Genomic DNA, 20,719 nt, shown 5'->3' with positions numbered 1-20,719 from the left:
GAAGCAATTATGGCAGTGTGAACTATCAACAGAGTAGTGAGTAACAGAATCTTGGGCTGTTATACAATTGTTTGTACTTTTCTATATCTTTAAAAAACTTCCCAAAATAAAAGAAAAATTTTTAATTAAGAATGCTTTAACATGCTGATCCTAGCTATCTTACATCAATTTTATAGGGAAAAACACCATTCCCTTCTTCACGACTCCCAAGGGAATACAAAAGCCCCAATTATCTAGGTTCATGCTAAACATCAGTGAGGCAGTGGATGAGAACTGTCTCCAATTCTTTACACTTACTTAATTCACTGATCCAAGGGTCTTCCTTTCACGACTGTCCTGAGTTTACTAAGCTGATGTGAAAGTACACTCTCATAGTTTAGGCCTCAACTGTCGCTGGCTCCCTAAGTATTTTGTAGTTCCCTGTATCTACACATTGGTGCAACTCTGTTAGCCTTCAAGGTTTGCAACGCAGTGAGGGGACGGGAGGTAGACACTCTAATTGAAACCACTATTTTACTTAAAAAACAAACAAAAAACTTCGTAAACCCCATACATATCTAATAAATAATTTTTAATTATTATTCTCTAAACAGATGGTGAAAACCAGGGTCATCAAATTATGCTTTACACTTGACTAAAACCAATGATCTGCTAAGGATTTCAATGGGGAAACTATGGGAAATGAGAGAGAGAGGAAGAGATTGACTCAGCAAGGAGAACATAATGCAAAGACTTAGCAAATAACAAAAGCAAAAGGTATGAAAGTGTGCGGTGTAATTTTGGACAGTGATGAGTTCTGTGGCTACCTGTGGTTACAGGGAGAGGTGGAACAAATAAGGTTAGAAATGAAGGTTAAGAGTGGGTCAAATAGGACACTGAATATCACCAAGGAGTCTGGACTCCATTGTGTAAGCAGTGAGAAGATAATCTAAGCATCTCGAAGAGAGGAGCAACGATCTGGTCTGTCTTAAAGGACGTTGACTGCAATGCTACTCTCTCTAATCCTGCTGTGCTTCTTATCTCTGTGGTCCCAGAGACTAACAATTTGCTTGATTCTTAATTTCTTTTCTTGCTCTGCCCTTTGGTTGTCTGATTCTTCCCACCTACTTAGAGACTGACTTGTTTATTTCTAGTGACTGTGAGCCCCGAGACTTGACTGACTGATTGTCCCTGCCTTGGGTTCATCTAGTCATTCCATTTTACCTCCATGTTCCTCTGCCAATCACAGTCCTGGCCAGAGAGAAAGCTCTACTGGTTTTTCTCTCTTTCTTTCAGTTTTGAGTACTGGAATGGGAGTGGTTTATTTCTTTGGATAAGCATGCCCAAAATTCATCATTAGTTGAAAGACTGTGTAACTTTTTTAGATAATGTTTTATCAGCTGAAACTAAACCGCTATGATTTCCAGCTTTTATGTTACACTTTTTGAACAAATGACTTAAAATAGTTGATAATGAATCTGCCATCAAGTAAGCTGACTCTATAGTAAATCAAAGCCAGAAAGAGTTTATACTTCTAATTTCTCAAATTTTCTTTTCACACTTTTTTTCTTGAATCACCCCTTTCTGACACTGAGAGAACATCTGTTCTCTCAATTATACTCAATTTACAATTGTGATAATGTGGTGCAACTAGAATATTATTTCCAACTGTTCATAATTTTAACATGTGTTAATATGAAGCAAAACATACTTTCAACATTTGATGTGTGGTTATAGCTTATGTCCTTTCTCCCAATGAGTACATATTTTTCACACCATATTTTGCATGTCAGAAAACCTGTACTTTAGAACAATAATCTTGGATGATGAATAAAGTATCTGTCCTGACTATCCAAAGCAATCGACTATAGCATGCATTTGCAAACGTGACCTCCAATATGTAAGCGAGATGAAAGCAGGACAGTTCAGGGTTGAATGGGGGTGCTAGTGAGGCCCAGAGGCCCGCTTGCCCTTCACAGAACATTTGGGTTACTCAGAACACAGACGGAAAGTCACTAACCTAAAAGGCAGCACTTCTATTTTGTCTACCTCTGCAGCTCCACACATAATAACCCGGTAGGCTGTCAATAAATTCTTGATGACGATGAGTTGCCCTTTCACCCCCTCTAGAAACCACAGCTTCCTTTGGCCCTGTGGTGGCCCTGTGGGCTAATGCCTCTAGATGGCACTCTTCTCATTAGGTAGCAAAGAACCTTGGCTCTAATTACTAAGTTATTAACTCAATAGTACACAAGCAGCCTAAGCAATAAGCATACTCAAAATAAAGTTACAAATAATAAGATGTCAATTTAAAACAAGAATTAAAGATATTTCCCCAAAATTCAGACACACGACGGATATTTTCTACTGGTTTTCCTCACCAGTGTTTACTGGTGAGGCAGTGCTTCTGAAAATGTCACCCTCGAGAGTGCCATGACCCTCCAGGAACTGTGAGTAATAAACCTCGTTCCTCAAAGTTCTCTGAGGATTTCTTCCTGAAGGGCGTCCTGCAATCATAACAAGAACCACAGGAGCCGGCCAGCCATACATAGGGGCCCTGGAGGGGGAAATGTCTGTGGAGCTCGCTACCAGCGACGTGTGCTCAGGCGAGTGCCGCACGCATTCCTAACTGAGGGCACTACCATCGACAGGCTCAGGACCAAGGGAACAATTACTTTTTGTTGTTGTTATGGTGAGAACACTTAAGATTTACTCTCTTAGCAAATTTCAATTACACAATACAGTATTAACTATAATCACCATGCTATATATTAGATTCCCCTAACTTATTCATCTTATAACTGAAAGTTTGTACCCTTTGACAACCATCTCTCCATTTTCCCCACCCCTAGCTCCTGGCAACCACAGTTCTATTCTCTGGAGTTTCTATTCTATGAGTTTAACTTTTTTAGATTCCATATATAAGTGAAATCATGCAGTATTTATCTTTCTGTGTCTGATATTTCACTTAGCATAATATCCTCCAGGTTCATCCACACTGTTTCAAATGGCAGGATTTCCTTCTTTCTTACGGCTGAATAATATTCCTTTGTGTATATATATATATGTGTGTATATATATTTCACATTTTCTCTACCCATTGATCCACTGATGGACACTTAAGTTGTTTTCACAGCTTGGAATTATCCATATGTTGTAAATAATGCTGCAATGAATATGGTAGTGCAGATATCTCTTCGAGAGACTGATTTCATTTCCTTTGGATATATAACCAGAAGTGGGATTGCTGGATCATAAGGCAGTTCTATTTTTAATTTGTTGAGGAACTTCCATACTGTTTTCCATAGTGGCTGTACCGATTTACATTCCCACCAACACTACTGTACAAGGGTTCCCTTTTCTCCACACCCTTGCCAACACTTGTTATCTTTTGTCTTTTTGATAATAGCCATCCTAACAGGTGTGAGGTGAATCTCACTGTGGTTTTGATTTGCATTGATTAGTGATGTTGAGCACCTTTTCATATAGCTGTTAGTCATCTGCATATCTTCTTTGGAAAAATTTGCCCATTTTTTAATCAGGCCATTAGTTTCCTTGCTGTTGAGCTGCATGAGTTCCTTATGTATTTTGGAAATTACCTCCTTAAACAGATATATTATCTGCAAATATTTTTTCCCATTCCATAGATTGCCATTTCATATTATTGATTGTTTCCTTTGCTGTAAAGAAGCTTTTTAGTTTGATACAGTCCCACTTGTTTATTTTTGCTTTTGTTACTTGTGCTTTCGGTGTCATATCCAAAAAATCATTGCCCAGACCAAAGTCAAGGAGCTTTTCCCCTACGTTTTCTTCTAGGAGTTTTATGGCTTCAGGTCTTAAATTTAAGTATTTAATCTGCTTTGAGTTAAATTTTTGTGTATGATGTCAGATAGGGGTCCAATTTCATTCTTTTACATGTGGATAACCAGTTTTCTCAAAACCATTTATTGAAGATAAAATCCTTTCTCCACATTGTATTCTTGGTACCTTTATTAGTTGACCCTGTGTGTGGGTTCATTTCTGGACTCTCTACTTTGCTCCATTGGTCTGCTTTTATGCCAGTACTATACTGTTTTGATTACCAGCTTTGTAATATAGTTTGAATTCAGGAAGTATGATGCCATCAGCTTTGTTCTCCTTTCTCAAGATTATTTTGGCTATTTGGTGTCTTTTGTGGTTCCATATGAATTTGAGGATTTTTTTCTTCTACTTCTGTGAAAAATGCCATTGGAATTTTGGTAGGAATTTATACTGAGATTACAGTGAATCTGTAGAACTATAATTCTAAATATAATTATAATAAGGATTGCACTGAATCTGTAGATCTATAATTATAAATAGAAGACAATTAGGAAGTAACAAAGATAAAGTAGGTGGAGGTGATAGTAGAAGAAATCTGAGCAATTAAACTGCCAAAAGAAAGCCTGGGTGGTCTTGCTTACCAAGGGCCTGAGCACTGAGAGTGGAAACTGTTTTGGAAGAGAGGAGTCGAGTTTGCCCAGACAAGGGTAATCTTACATGTGACGCCTTAAAAAGAAAGACATGGAAAGTCTGGTGGTGACATTACCTAAGAATAAACAAGGTGAGTGCAATAGATTTGTTTTAAGCACAGGCGTATTTTTTCCCTAAGTGCTGGCAAGGAGACAAGTTCATAACATGTACTCAAAAATGATTAAATTGAGTAAATAGAATTAGGAAAAAAGGAGGCTTAAATTCCATTCTCAAGAGTTGGCATCTGATGTCAAAGTTAATTTAAAATTAACACAGGACTCTAGAACCAGAACTAACATTTCAGGAAGCTGATCTATACTACCATATGTGAGAATTAGGAGGAGAGGTCAAGAGCCAGGGAGTTGAGATGTTCATAGTTGAGACGACACACAAAGAGTTTGAGCTATGGCTTCAGGAGGGAAAAGAAAAGAGCACCAAATTCCATACTAACCACAGAACCAAAGAGTAGCTACTCTGTTGTAAGAGGGTGATTTTATTTCCTAAATTCTGCAGTAACTATACTGTCTTGACCATATGTTTCAGTTAACAGCCAAAACAGAATATGAATAAAAATAGGAATTATCTCTTAATTGTCACCCCCTTCTTCAAATAAAAGAATTCTTACAAATTTAGCACACCTGCAGATGTTCATGACCGTGGAAAGAAATTCCACTTGGAATAGAAACTTTTCCTTCACTATTCAATAGAATCAAGGCTTCAAAAAACTAGCTTCCAAAAACTGTCAGGTAATACTTCTGAGGATAGACCAAAGGCAGCTAGTAAAACTTGTACAAATATTTCGTAAAAATGTTTTAAGAGGTAGCTTGTATGTTTTACTATTGCTCAGGTGCAATGTCACATGTATACGCTGACCTACACTTGTGATCAGATTTGGGATGTCAATACATAACATTCCCATTTAAGATTGTTCTGGACTGAATGTCTGTGTCCCATAAAATTCTTATATTGAAGCCCTAACCCCTAATGTGATAGTATTTGGAGATGGGGCCCTTGGGAAGTAATTAGGGTTAGAGGAGTTCATGAGAGTGGGAGCCTCACGATGGGATTAGTGCCCTTATAAGAAGAGACCAGAGAGCTTGCTGACTCTCTCTCTCTCTCTCTGTCATGTGAGAACACAAAGAGAGGGCAGCCATCTGCAAGCCAGGAATAGGGCTCTCACCAGAACCTGACCATGCTGAAACTCTATTCTTGAACTTATAGCCTTCAGACTGTGAGAAAATAAATTCCTGTTATTTAAGCTACCTATTCTATGGTTTTGTTATGGCAGTACAAGCTGACTAATACACTGATCAAGAGTAAAATGTAAATATTGTTATTTTTAAATTGTAGTATTTGTTTTTTTATTAACAGATTTTATTTTTTAGAATGATTTTAGATTTATAGAAAAGTTTCAGCAGATTAGGACAGAAAGTTCCCATATCATCTGCCCCTTTCTCCCTCCCTCCCAACACATGGTTTCCCCTTTGATTAGACACTCAGTAAGAACAAGAAGATGCTCATACTATAGGAGAGGCATACCAGAACACTAGGCAGTGATGCCATTGCCACCTTTCTCCCACCTCAAATTAACTAAGGGCTACCCTCAGGACAAATGGCCCTTGAATGGAATGCCTACAGAGAAGTTAAGTTTTATCTTTCTTTTTCCTCTCATTTTTCATTTTCTAGAATAGTGAACATGCTGGAATTCTCATAAGTTAAAAGCAGGTAATTTGCATCTCTATGGTACTACTTCCTCCATTTAAAGGCTTCCAGCAATCTACCACATGGAGCCCTAGCTCTCTCCCCAGCTTTCAAGGTTCTTCCCAATCTGGCCCTGCCTAGCAGTAGCACACCTAAAGAATCTCTCTCCCTGTTGCGCTTCTCCTTCTGCCTGTCAGACCGCTGCACTCACCTTCACTCCTCAAATCCAAATTCTACTCAACTGTCAAAACCCATTTACTCCACAAAGTCTTATCAAACCCATACTGTGTTCTCTCCTTTGTTTACTCTTTAAGTAAACACATGATCTTCAGGCCAGAGTTTATCACTTAATCATTCTCTAAATGTGAGAGTGAGAGCTTCTTTACAGTAAGGACCACAGCTAAGGACCATGGCTTATAATACTTTTTCTCTACCATTCCTCTTAGTACAACCCTGGAAATGTAATGCATGATCAATAAATATATGGTTGATCACTAGTTGGAAATAGAGAAGGCAAGTCCTAGATAAATTGTTTGAACTGCCCAAATTTTTAAAGAAAATGACTTTAAAAATCCTAAAATTAGCCAAATGTGGCATCATGGGCCCAATGCCACAAGCAGAGGTTTCCACTGGTGTAACTCTTAACCTTAGCAGGCTTTTTTAGAAACATGAACACCCACTCACTGTAAAGGAAAGCAGATGTTAATGAAGACATACCATCTGAGTTTGTAAGAATCTTCTTGTCTTTGGGGGCCACGGCATGCCCAGCATGAGAGATAACCCACACTGGAAAGCGTCTGTTCATTGAAGAGTACAAAGCCTTTGCAAATGGCCCATAAAAGGCAGAAAAACCTGGGTTACCTAAGAAAAGAAAAGCAGACCTTAAATTAACCAGAGAAATAAACTCATACAAGATAATGTGCAGATTGGAAAAGAAGATCTATTTCTCTTCAACTTTCCTCTGCGTTTACATATATAGCTCAATTTTAATATCGTTTATATTTTAAGTCTGGGAATGATCACTTAGAAAATTTCTGTTCATGCTTTGTTCTCTAATTGTTTCAAATAAATTCTTCCTCCCTGTTCCTCAACTTAATAAATGGAACCACCAAATACTCAAGTCCTAACACCAGGAGGCATTCTTGGCTTCTTCCTGTTCTTTACATCTAGTTCACCAGTAAGTTCCGTAAAGTTTGCTTCCAAAATACATTTCAATTGTGTCTACTTCTCGCCGTTATTATTATCACTTTCAACTGGGTTTCCTGCAACAGCCTCCTCACGGGTCTTCTATCTACTCTTGTCCCCTTGGAATCCATTCTCCAGAGTACCCAGAGAGAGATCTTCAAACCTCAAATCAAATCATAGCAGTGTCTACTTAAACACTTTGCAGTGGCTTCCCATTGTCACCTGGATAGTCTAAAATCATTAATACTGCCGGTAAGGCCCTTCAAGATTTGACTATGCTCAGTTACCAAGCTGCATCAAAACAAATCAGTGTAAGAATCAGTCACAAAGAGAACTTTAAGGAGTCTACTAAGTGTTTCCTTGTCATTTATCACAAGTACTTATATTGTAAACAGATGCATAGTTTGATCTTTTGGGGAAAAGACCACCAACTAATACATGTAGATTTTTCTTGTGTGTATATAGAAGGTATTTTTGACATGGGTTTGCTATAGAGAAACAGAATGAATAAATTATCTTTTAAAAAAAGAGTCAATCTGATACATCTTTAGGGGGAAAGGACAGTGAAACAGGGTTTTTATCTTGCAATCATCATCTGTATAATGCCTTCATAGATACTAGTCCATTTTCATCAACATCTATTTCTCCAATCAATTTATCTATTTCTTCATGCTACTAAGTTTTCTCCTCTTTGCAATTACATGCCATGGTTTTGCCACATGGATGTAACCTCTGCTATCCTTGTCAAATTTCACTGATTTCTTCTTCATTATCGGATCTTTCAGTTTCCTAGACAGGCAATGTAGCAAAGTGGTTAATGGTCTAGAGCCAGACTACCTGGAGCCAGACTACTTGGGTTGGAATCCTGACTTTGCCACTTACCAAGTGTGTGACTTCTGGCAAGTTATTTAACCTTTCTGGGCCTTGGTTTCCTTGTCCATAAGATGGGAATAATAATCATACCACCTCACGTGAGAATGAGGTGAATTAATGTATATAAAGTACTTAAACTGCTCGATACAGAAGGGCTGTACAAATGTTAGCTATTCAAACTTGTCATTGATCTCAAGACGGTAACATATGATAACCTTATCATCTATATTGTTATTGTGCTTCTGTTGCCTTCTGATCTAGCAACCCAAGTTCCAAATTCCTTCCTGTGATGGTACTAGTGTCATCTTTGTTAAATAGGGTGAAAACTTGCTCGAATGTAGCCATATCCTCTTTGGTCAGCTGACTGGCCAGTGTGCAGCTAGAGGAGGAAGAAGGGAGGAGGGGTGTATCTGCACAGTGGCTATAACATCTGTGGTGGCTGTGGATGACACTGTTTCATATTTTATATTTAAATCTTCAATAAATTTGGAATATTTTTGAGTATAAAGTACAAAATAGTAGTCCAATCTCTTTCCAAGTGATTAGCCAAGTGTTCCAAGACCATTTATTATATAATCCATTCTTTCTGCATTGATTTAAAATGGGTCTGATCCAATACTGAATTCTTACATTAGCTTGCTAATTCTGATTCCAAATAATTCCACTTATTTTTTCCTTTTCTCCTCTGCCAGCACCATACTGCTTTAATTACTACACTGTTTTTTTTTAATGTTTCAGTACCTGGTAGGGAAGATCCCTTCTCTTTATTTTTTTTTCCTAGAATTTCTAGGCTGGTCTCATAACCTTTAGAATTATTTTCACCAGTTTCAATTTTTAAAAATCTCTTTGGAATTCTGGTTGAAATTTCATCTCATTTATACCTTAATTTAGAAAGATTTGATATTTTTTACATTACTGCGTATAACCTTCTAGAAATGTGTTATGACTCATATTCAAATGTTTTATGTCTCTCAGCAAAGTTCTATAGCTTTCTTCATATGGCTAGAAAATAATAATAGTCAACATTTTTAAGTGCTATAACTTATTACATGCCAGGGTGTATTTAACTGCTTTACGTATATTAACTCATTTAGTCCTCACATGAGGTAATACTATTATCATTTCCATCTTATGGATAAGGAAACTGAGGTACAGAGAGGTTAAATAACTTGCCCAAGGTCACACAGATGATATGTGCTCAATAAATATTTGACGACTGAAAGAATATACAAAACAAAAACACTGAATTTAAAAAAGAACATAAATTACCTGGTCTAGAATCTTCTGCACACCTTGTTTTAGTTCATCTTACAACAGCTCTACAAAGTAGTTGGCATTATCATTAGGGATAATGAACGGAAAGTCACTTGCACAATACCTGGCCCATAGCAGAGGCTGACTAAATGTTAGCAATTATTACTGTAATTATTATTATAATTAAAAGATCGTTTAAAATTAAGGAGAACCCAAAGATGACAACTACATGATTTAGATGTAACAGTTACAATCACAGAATATAAAAGACCAATGAATACTAGATAATAAAACTGCTATAAAACAAATTTTCTCCCTACCTCTGGGTTTAAGTCTGAGTTCTTTCCCTTAATGACTTAAGCAAATCCCCTTAAGTTTTCTGATTCATTATTCTGTCATCATCAAGTAAATGATAATGCCACCTACTCCATGTTCATTCATTCTATTCAGGACTATAGCTTCTTTTGTATATTCTTTTAGTTATCAAGTCCTTATTGATCACTTACTATATGGAAGTCACCGTGTTAGGCACAAGATAGATAAGGGCCTTTTTGTAATTTATATTCTAGTGGGAGAATATATACACATAACTAACTAAGTAAATAATTCAAGAGTGTGATAACTTATACGAAGGAAATAAAGAGGATCATGTGACAGAGAAAGGAAGAGATTAGGGTGGCCTGAGAAAAATGTCAGAGGAGGTGGCATTTAGCTAAGACCCAAAAGATGAGAAGAAATCAACTTTGTAAAGATTTGAGGGAATAGAGTAGTAGGACAGAAGAAGAACAGCTTCAAAGGCCCTCAAGCAATAAAGGAGCTTGCCTTTAAAAAACAGAAGAGGCGGGGCCAGCCTGGTGGCGTGATGGCTAAGTTTGTGCGCTCGGCTTCGGTAGCCCAGGGTTTGTGGGTTCAGACCCCAGGTGCAGACTTACATACCTACACATCAAGCCATGCTGTGGTGGCATCCCACATACAAAATAGAGGAAGACTGGCACAGGTGTTAGCTCAGGGACAATCTTGCCCACCAAAAAAATAAAAAACCAGAAGAGTCCACAATGGCCAGTAACATGAAGATCCAACTTACAATAGAAATAGAAGTCGAAAATGAAATGCAAAATGTTTAAATGTCATTGCATACTTCACCACTTAAATGTCATGGCTTATGTTACACTTTATGAACCATAAACTAAACTTCCTGGATAGGAAACCACAAAGAAAATTAAAAGGGTCTTGTTTATGCAACTAAAATCACATATATTTATATATCTACAGGTGTAGGGATGTTCAAAAACATTCCAGTACAGAAAGGCAAGTAAAACATTTTATCAAAGAATATTAAAATGTGTTATAAACATACACGTGAACATACACACAGTCAGATGCCTGAGCAATGTATAACAGAAGCTGTGGTGGTCATCTCTAGATCTCAACTGCCAATAAACTCTAACTATTCAACATCGCAATTGTAGACTTATGCCTTCCAGTTAATCTTGTAGGGGACAAAAACTTCCATATACCAACTTATTGTGGCACAGCATCTATATAGAAGATTGTCACCTGGACAGAACTTTGGGCTTGTCTACGGAGCCTTGTCTGCTCCATCTCCAATCACTGTACTCACAACACAAGACACAGCAGACAATTCTATTATTCTCACATGACCACTTACGAATTATAACAATTCAATATGTTCCATAGTGAGTTCTCAAACTGCCTCCTTTTCCTCATTTCACTACTTAAAGAAATTCCAAGGATACTGTTACTTAGAAATTCTACAATGAAGGTTCACTGGAAAAGATGAAACTGAATGAAAAGTTCCTCAATCTGTAGATTCTAATAAATCACTCCTCATTATCATTACTAACTTAAAAGTGATGAATTAATTTTGCTAGCTGCAAAATCAAAGTGATTTAAAATGAAATGTTATGTCAGTCTATCAGAGATGGACTAAACATGATGTCTACAGTGGCTTAACAGTCCTTGAAATATTGTCATCCTAATTTTTCCCACTGTATAAACAGACTAGGCCCCAAAATAAAATACAATTGTGAATCCCACAAACTAATGTGTGGCACCGGCCTACAGCTCGTGCATGAACTCTGAGGAAAAGGGCCCAGGGCAGCGATGCAAATAGACGGCAAACATAAGGGAACACTAGGAAACTAATGTAACCTAAAATGTCAACGCACTATCAACAAGGAGACTATAAAACAACAAATGTTTTAATGTCCCCTTTCTCCGCAGTGTCTTCACTGAATGCTCCCTCCATCTCCTCACCATATCTTAAACCTGGCTCTCCCTTGTGGTGGACTTTCTTCCTTTGAAGCCTCTGCAGTAGAGACCTTACTATTCTCTAACACCTCAGACACCTCAGTGAGAGCAAAGACTTTGTAACGCAGTGTTCCCAGCATCTAGTATAAAGGAGTGAGTGAATGGACACCTCCGGGTGGGGAAGCAGAATGAGCTGTCTGCTCCACTGACTAGTTCATCTTTCTATAACAACCTCCCCTCCTCTAAGACTTAAGCCATCTACTTCCATCTGTCAACTTTTTAGTTATTCTACACATTCCCGGAAAACCTTGACCCTTAAATGATAGTTTCACGTGTCATTCCATGACTTAGGTGATTTCAAAATCCAAGTGGATTGATTGAGCCAACACCTTTGTCCCATAATTCATTACCTTGTTCAAATTCAAAGAACTTCACCTACATTAAATTTAAGCAAATAATTCCTATGGCCACACCCTATACCAGTAGTGTACATATTGCAATCCCCTCAAGGGCTTGTAAAACACAGATTGCCCCACCCCTAGAATTTCTAGTTCAGAAGGTCTGGGATAGAGCCCAAGAACCTGCACTTCTAATAAGTTCTCAGATGATACTGCTGGTCCCAACACCAACTTTAAGAACCACAGGCCATAGGCCTAGATCTTTTCATTACCTAAAAATGGTTAACATTCAAAGCATCCTAACTCTTATACCTATCTCCAACTCAATATTCTGCCCTTTTAGACCTCACTCCCAATGCACCTGCAATTCAATCACAGTGCTGCATAAAAATCGATTTACTTGTTTTTGGTTGGTAATCCTTTCATTCTATATATCTGCTACTCTGAATGCTGACCACTTTCCTCAAGGTCCCTATCCACCCTTCACCATCCTTACCCTCAACAGATAACCTCAACTCTTAATCAACAGAGAAAATAGAGGTCAGGAGGTAGGAACTACTTTATTGCCCTCTGACATACCTTCACACTTCACCATTTCAGTAACCAACTTCACCTCCTTCCTTAAAGCCTCAGAAGAATACCCCTTCTCCAGTCCGAGATAATGTTTCTACTTATTTTCTCAATTCTATACTCTACCATGGCCTCCAAATCTCTGGCCCATCAAATAGCACTTGTCACGCCTATAATTTCAAACTCCCTCACTACTGGCAGAACATACACATTTTTAATTTTAATATATGCTGACAGATTGCTTTCCAAAAAAAACTGTTACATTGTAGCAGAATACTGGAAGTTTATTTTCAGAAAAGGTTAAACCAAAGAGATTTTGGATCAGGAATCGAAGCCCAGCTGAGAACAGAAGTACCATAGTGAGAAGAGGTTAGATTAAGTGTTACTAAACTCCCAACCTCCTTTCCCTTGTTCAGCTCTGAACATTAGCAGACAGGCTTCCACTCCTCAACAGGATCCTGGAAGACTTCCTGAGAAAACTGAACAATCCAAGAAATAGCCATAGATATTCAAAGTTGGAAACTCTCCAATGAAATGCTGGGTCCCTCCCCAATCACCCTAAGGTGAGGATTACCTAGGGTGACCAACCATCTTCTTTTGCCCAGGACTATTGTGGTTTTAGTACCAAAACTCACATGTCCTGGAAAACCCCTCAGACCAGGATGGCTGGTCACCCTAGACACACCTGTGGACAAGCCCCACCTCTGAATACAAAGATTCCAATCAGTTTTGTGTCTTCCTTTTAAAAATGAATGGGTAGTCAAGGATTACCAAACATATGAGGAAAAACAAACACTAACACAACCAAACAGAAAAAGGAACACAGTAAAAACTCTAATAATGCAAGAAGCCAAAGAAAACAATATTGCACCCATGAAACAGGAGACTATAAAAAAAGAAAAGAGAAAACAGAGCTCTTAGAATTGAATTCAAGTTTCTGGTTTAAAAGAGTCCATTAAAACCCAAATACAATGTATGGAAAACACCATACCACAGTACTTCCCTGTAAAATTTCAGAATCTTAGAACAAAGAAAAGATCTGAAAAGTTTTTTGTCGGGGGGCGCAAGGAGCTTCACATATAAAAGATCAAAAATCAGAATGCTATCAAGACTTGTTGAAAGCAGCTGGGACCCCTGGAAAACAACGAAAATGCCCTCCAAACTCTAAGGGAAAATTATCCTCAATCTAGAAGTCTAAGACATTTTCTCACCTGCTAGATTTTTAAAAGATTTCTTCCTATGCACCTCTTCTTAGGAAGCTACCAGAAAATGTGCTCTACCAAAAACAAGGGGATAAACCAAGAAAGAAGAAAATATGGGATCCAGGAAACAAGGAACCTAACACAAGAAAGAAGTGAAAGGAATCCCCAGGACGGCCTGTGCAGCAAGCCTGGAGAACAACCATCCACACTAGAGCCAAAGAAGAGAGAGTTCTCGGAGGAACGTCTCCAAGAAAAAAAGAAACTGATTGATCACTCAAATGTATTGAGAGGATTTTTTTCACTTCTAGAGAATAGTTTTATGATAAATTAGTGATTAAAACATAGGAAACTAGGCAAATAAAAGAGATAATCATTAACCCAGGGAAAACAAACAAAAAAATATATAAGAAAAGAACAACAATCATAATACCCCATAGGCTTAGTTATATATAAAATGATATAATATGATACATAATTACAGTTTCATTTTTAATCTTTAAGGCTGATAATATATTTATGTTCAAACTCACATTTAAAAAGTGCTTCAAATATCTCCAATCAAGTATTTACTCCAAACATTCTATTGACAGTCATCCAGGAGAAGTCATAAGTGACCCCGTTGCCAAATCCCAGAATAAGCAAACGTTCTACTGTCAACTTATAATCATCTTGAAATGAGGCAGAAAAAGTTATTTAGAAAACTGTTGAAAATGTTTGATAAAGTTCTAATTATTCTAAATATTGTTAAGAAATTTTAAAAAGCAGATTCCAAAACTATATGTATGGTACACTTCCAAATGTGATTAAATATATATATATATATAATAGACAATATAATATATACAATATAAATGCATAAAGAAAAACACAAAGTCTAGCCACCAAAGTATTAACCGTGGTTGTCATCAATAGTTTGAGTGATCTTATTTCCTTCCATAATGTTTTCTCTATCTACCAAATTCTCTACGATGAACCCATAACAGTACTTTTAAAAATCAGAAATAGTTACAAGTATCTGTATGAAGTCTCCTCATCCACACTTTTAAACTTACCAGTAATAATGAAAATGAGCAGCTTAGGCTTGTTGGCACTTTGATCATTGAAGAGGTCAGTCCAGGGCCCACATTTTAGAACCTGGGTTTCAGCTCCACAACATAAAATGAATTCCTCACAGACAGGAATTTCTTCCTTGATTTCTGAGTCCATTTCTAAATAAGGGGAGAAAAACAACATGAAGAGTCACGAAAATGTAAAACCCTTAGAGTTTTCTCTCCTCCTACCACTTTACACTGACCTGCACTCAAGTCTGTATTGTCCTTGCATTTCCTCAGTGCCCTCACGTTTTTCTGCTCCTGTAACTTTGCTAATGTTTTATTCCTCAACTACTTCTGGAACGCTCTCTCACCTTGTGCCAGTTATCAATTGACTGCTTTGGCTCCAAATTCATCCTTCACTGCTTCCTCTGAAAAAATGGATCTGGGCCTTTAAAAAATTTTTCCTCTGCCAGCTGACAAGATGTTAAGCTTTGTCAGAAGAGTGTGCTGGAGAGACAGTGAGGGAGGAAGGGGTTTTCTTTCCTGGTTTCAATATACTCTCTCCACAGGTTTCGGGAGCACTTAATTTTTTTTTTCCTCCCTCTGCTGCTCAGGCTGTGAATTTTCTCTACTGCAGTGATTTCCAACTGAGACAATTTGCTTCCAGAAGACATATGGCTGTCAATATCTGGAGATAATTTTCATTGTCACAACTGGGGGATACTACTGGCATCTAGTGAGTAGAGGAGGCCAGGGATGCTACTAAACATCCTTCTTTGCACAGGACAGCCCCCTACAACAAAGAATTGTTTAGCTCAAAAGGTCAATAGTGTCCAAGTTGGAAAACTCTGCTCTAGTGCTAGTGCCTGTAGGGAACAGCTTTCTCTAAGCATTTGGCCTGCTGCTACATGATTTCTCTTTCTCCAGCTTCCTACTCAGGCAGCAGCTACAAAGTAGCAAGAGTCCTAAAACAGGCTGTGTCCCAGTCCAGGCAGCTGTTCCCTGCATTGTCTCCTCTGCCCACACACAGTTTTTTTGTCCTCCTCTTAAAAATGAACAGGTAATCAAGGATTACCAAACATACCTCTAGCCAGATGCTGGAGGCACTGCCAAGTTGGCCTTTTAAAGAGGCAGCCACTTGACCTTTGTCCCAAACAGCAATCTGGAACTGCCCCACCCAACATAGCTCTAGGTTGCTACAGGGGGAGGCCTCTCCAACTTGCCATTCCAGTAGTGCCCAAAGCAGTGCCCCAATTTTCTCTGTACCCACCCACCAGCCTCAATTCACCTGTGCCCCAAGGGTTGTTACTGCAGCCCTCCCAACACAGACACAACGCTCCAGGCCTCACACACCTGCAGCACCCTAACTGAATCTACACACCCGACCACCAGTCTTGGTTCACCTGCTGACACAGTGACTGTGAGCCAGTTTTAAGCCAGGCAACCTAGCAAATTACTCTACCATACAATAGGCTGCAACCACACCTTCCTCAATGAGACCTAAACCCTCATTCCCAGTTTGTCCTTCCTTAGGCACTTTCCCTCAGCCCTAGGGTACCTTTTAGAGTTCTCTTTATATAGTAGCTTTACAGTTTCTCTTCTATCATAGCTTAATAATTCTTTATGTTAATCATGTAAATTACTATATGGTTTCTGTCTCTTGATTGGATCTAGACTGATATATCCCTCATGTGTCTACCCAAATTTTTCTCTTCAAATCTTTCCCATCTTAGACTCAGCTCAAATCCTACTTCCTACTTGAGGTCTTCCCTGAGCATCTCAAAGAAGGAAATCTCCTCTTCCTCTAACTCATAGTGCCCATCTTTATCACAAGTTGGCAGTGGTAAGCATAGCCAACTAAACTTTACTATAATCTATACACTTGTTATTCATGTCATGCCACACACTATTTCTAAAATCTCTAAAGATTTCTAAAATCTCACTTCTCTAGACTGATGTTACATTGCTTCTTCCATTTTCTTCATTTATGCCTTTATTACTTTCACTATTATGTAGTGGATTTAGAAAGGGAGAAGAAATAAACATATATATTCCCACCTCCATGTGTAACCAAAAGTCCAAAACTGATTTTCTTAAATAAAACTACTTAGAAAATGAAAAATTCTCACTTAAAAAGTGGAATTCCTCTCCATTCAAAATATATTGACTGACTAAATAAAGTATTATCTCAACTTTTCTTATGGATTGATTTTTAGTTTACTAATAAATGTCACTATAGCCCAGTCTCCAAAACTATCACAAACAGTATATTTATAGAGGTCTTATGACATTTATAAAGTGTTAGAAACAATATTAGATTTAGCTTTTATACACAGTATTAAATGAGAAGAGTGAGAGAAGACACTGGCTAAACTTAATACTTACACAAGAAGAGAATCCAAAGTCATCAACTATATTCAACTCATACTTAACTTCAAGTAAATGACATCTTGGGAGTTTGATTAACCACAAATTTAATGAGAATTCAAGTAGATATGAAACTCAAACACAGTCTATAAAAATTGGAAAACAAACAAAAAAATAACTACTACTCTAAAACACCTCAAATAAAATACAACTGAGCAACATAGAATTAACATATATATTTATAAAGTTTCTTTTTACTTTATTTCACTCTTATGTTTCTGAATCCCCTATAGCCAAATAAAAAAAGCAAAGGAAAACTTAAGGTATGAGACGTTGAATTCTTCATTACCTAAGAATCCAACATAATTCAGTTCTGCAAACAAGTGTCAGATTAATAAGGGACAATGTGTTCTAATTATATGTTATTAAAGGCTGATGGCCCCATCTCCAGCCACAGCCTACAAGCAATCTTCAATGACATCAATTTTGATAAGTAGCAAGACTTAGGCTGGATAGAAACCAAGTGTGGATACAATTTGTACAGGTTAGGCAAGCCTTACTTACCTAGATATAGGTGTTCATCTGCTTATATTAATGAGTTTCTAATTTTATTTAGTAAAAGAATTTTTCCAATTAAATCTTATATAAACCTAGTCAATATATAAAATAGAAAAGCAGCATTTGATCAGCATAAACTTTAGAGGTTCAAATTTATAATATTTATTTATTATCAAGTCAGCCAATGAGAACAATAAGGCTGTATTAATGAACAAAAATATCTGAAAGTGGAGTTACAAATGAGTTTTATTCAGCTTTAGCATCCAAATAATGTCTGCATTTTATTTTGGCTACTCAGTAAGAATTCTGCTTCATTTATCCATGTAAGAACTGCAAAGAATAAAAGTTTTTTAAAAACTGGTGTTACAATGTCCAAATTGTCTTCAACTAAACTACGTTACACTTGAAAGAGAGGGAGTGAGACAGTTTTCTTTCAAAGTTAAAGTACTAACATATCTAACAATAACTTGTATTAGTTATCATATATATAAGGTGTATAAGAAACTCTTAAAACTTCTTCAAATGACAAAAACTTTATACATAATATTATCAAACGTAAGTGGTGGCTGTGTTCTTGTCCCACAATTACACAGAGCAGAGCATACACTTCGCATGTGCCTGAGCCTTGCCAGGCAATTAATTAGTGCTATTTCTGGGCACTGGTACTAAACCTACTTGTTAAATATTTAGTGACTGGACAAGTGAAGATAAACGCCCAGGGAAGAGATACAAAATTTGTAACTGTTATCAAAACACAATATAAAAAGTATAAATACACACAAAAATGGCAGTGGAAGCTTTATTTCAAGTTCTGTTTTGTTTTTTTTTTTTAATTAGCCTACTAGCAAATATTAACATGCTGGTTATCTCTGTATATTAAGTGTTTGGTATATAACAGAGACGAGTCTGGGAGTTGTTTCAAATTAGAGGGTTTTTTTTTTTCCACTTTAAAATGTACATTCAAATTAAGTTTGATCCTGCTTTAGCAAGGAAGTGTAGCTTGTTTCAAAACAAGCTTCCATTGAAAACAATTTGAAAAGCTAGAGCAAATATTGAAAAAAAAAAGTTCAAAAAATCAGTAATCATTAAAAAAATGGTACAAGAATGTGTAATAAATTAATAAAAGAGGAAATAGAAAATAAAATTAATATAAAAATAAGAAGAAAGCAGAGAATAGAGAATAGGTATAACAAATAAAAAATAAAGAGAAAATAATATATTTAAACTCAAATATATCAGTAATAAGTTAAATGTAAATAGACTAATTATTCTAATTAGATAAAGGCAAAGATGATCAGATTGGATAAAAATAAAATAAGTAACCATATGCTACTTATAAAAGATACACATTAAGAATAAGGATACATAAGGAATAAAAAGCAAAAGGATGGAAAATAATATACCACACAAATACTAATCAAAGGAAACATTGTGTGGCTATACTAAAATCAGATTTTAAAAGTAAACTTTAGAGGCCAGTCTGGTGGCGTAGTGGTTAAGTGTGCGCACTCTGCTTTGGTGGCCCAGGGTTCACAGGTTCCCATCTACACACTGCTCATAAAAGTCATGCTGTGGTGGCATCCCACATACAAAATAGAGGAAGACTGGCACAGATGTTAGCTCAGGGACAATCTTCCTCAAGCAAAAAGAGGAGATTGGCAACAGATGTTAGCTCAGGGCCAGTCTTGTTCACCAAAAAAAAAAAAAAAAAAAAAGTAAACTTTAAAGTAGGAAGTATGTGAGAGATAAACAGGGACATTTCATTATGATAAAAAGTCAATCTACCAGGAGACCATAACAATTCTAAATGAGCATATACCTAATATTTTAGCCTCCGAAGATATAAATTAAAAATTCACAGAAGTAAAAGGAGAAACAGATAAAACCACAATCATAGTGGAAGATTCTAACACACCTCTTAGTATCTGATAGAACAAGCAAAGGAAAAAAAATCAACAAAAATATAGAAGATTTGAATAACAATTAATATTCATGTTAACATACTTGACATATAGGTTTCCCCTGCTATTCGAAAGTAGAGCATTCCTATGAAAGCTTCATAAGCTGAAATGGCATAAGCACAAGCAATTATCATTAATTTATATGGGAAAAATTTTTAAGCATTCCCAAAGCCAAAAGATAACCAACCAAAATAACTGGAGATGGGGCCGGCCCTGTGGCTTTGCGGTTATGTGCGCGCCCTCCGCTACTGGCAGCCCAGGGTTCGGATCCCAGGCGTGCACCAACGCACCACTTGTCGGGCCATGTTGAGGCGGCATCCCACATAGGGCAACTAGAAGGATGTGCAACTATGACATACAACTATCTGCTGGGGCTTTGGGCAGAAAAAAGGGGGAAAAAAAAGGAGGAGGATTGGCAATAGATGTTAGCTCAGGGCTGGTCTTCCTCAGCAAAAAGAGGAGGATTGGCATGGTTGTTAGCTCAGGGCTGATCTTCCTCACAAAACCAAAAAAAAATAACTGGAGATGAAGCACAGATGCTCACAGACATGGTTCAAAAGCTATGGCGGATTGATGCTGAGATGCTGAGTGTAGCTCCCAGAGAAGGAGCTTGGCAGTGTCACCTTCTCTGCTTGGGATGACTGCTGCCTCCTAATAATGGCTGGCTGTAAAAGAAATGCTGAAAGCTATTTTTGCTTTCTGCCTTTTTTTTTTGGTAAAAGTGAAAATCTTCTTTGGACTGCTTTCAGTTAGTAAAAATAGGTATTAATGTAGGTACTAAACAGGCACTAAAGCGAAGTGGTGTAAAGCAAACTTTCGGATAGTGGGGGAAACCTGTACATAGAACTCTTTTGCAAATAACTGCAAAATGCACA

The 20,719-nt window shown here is 37.3% G+C and overlaps 1 protein-coding gene across 6 annotated transcripts in view; it reads right to left on the bottom strand.

The window, feature by feature from the left end:
* The window catches only part of LDAH (lipid droplet associated hydrolase), a 102,144-nt gene that overhangs the window by 70,277 nt on the left and 11,148 nt on the right, over window positions 1-20,719 (bottom strand). For 5 of the 6 annotated variants that reach the window (XM_058551726.1, XM_058551728.1, XM_058551731.1 and 2 more), the window contains 2 exons: window positions 14,977-15,132; window positions 6,889-7,032 (listed from right to left, as the gene is read on the bottom strand). In XM_058551726.1, the coding sequence (XP_058407709.1) occupies window positions 6,889-7,032; window positions 14,977-15,132 (300 nt within the window). Of the gene's footprint in view, window positions 1-6,888; window positions 7,033-14,454; window positions 14,593-14,976; window positions 15,133-20,719 lie in introns of those variants that run through there. The other variant, XM_058551729.1, reaches the window with a different exon arrangement.

The sequence above is a fragment of the Diceros bicornis genome, chromosome 12 (assembly GCF_020826845.1).
Source record: "Diceros bicornis minor isolate mBicDic1 chromosome 12, mDicBic1.mat.cur, whole genome shotgun sequence".
NCBI classification, from domain to species: Eukaryota; Metazoa; Chordata; class Mammalia; order Perissodactyla; family Rhinocerotidae; genus Diceros; species Diceros bicornis.
The sequence above is the reverse complement of the archived record's forward strand: the minus strand, read 5'-3'. Positions and strand labels throughout refer to the sequence as shown.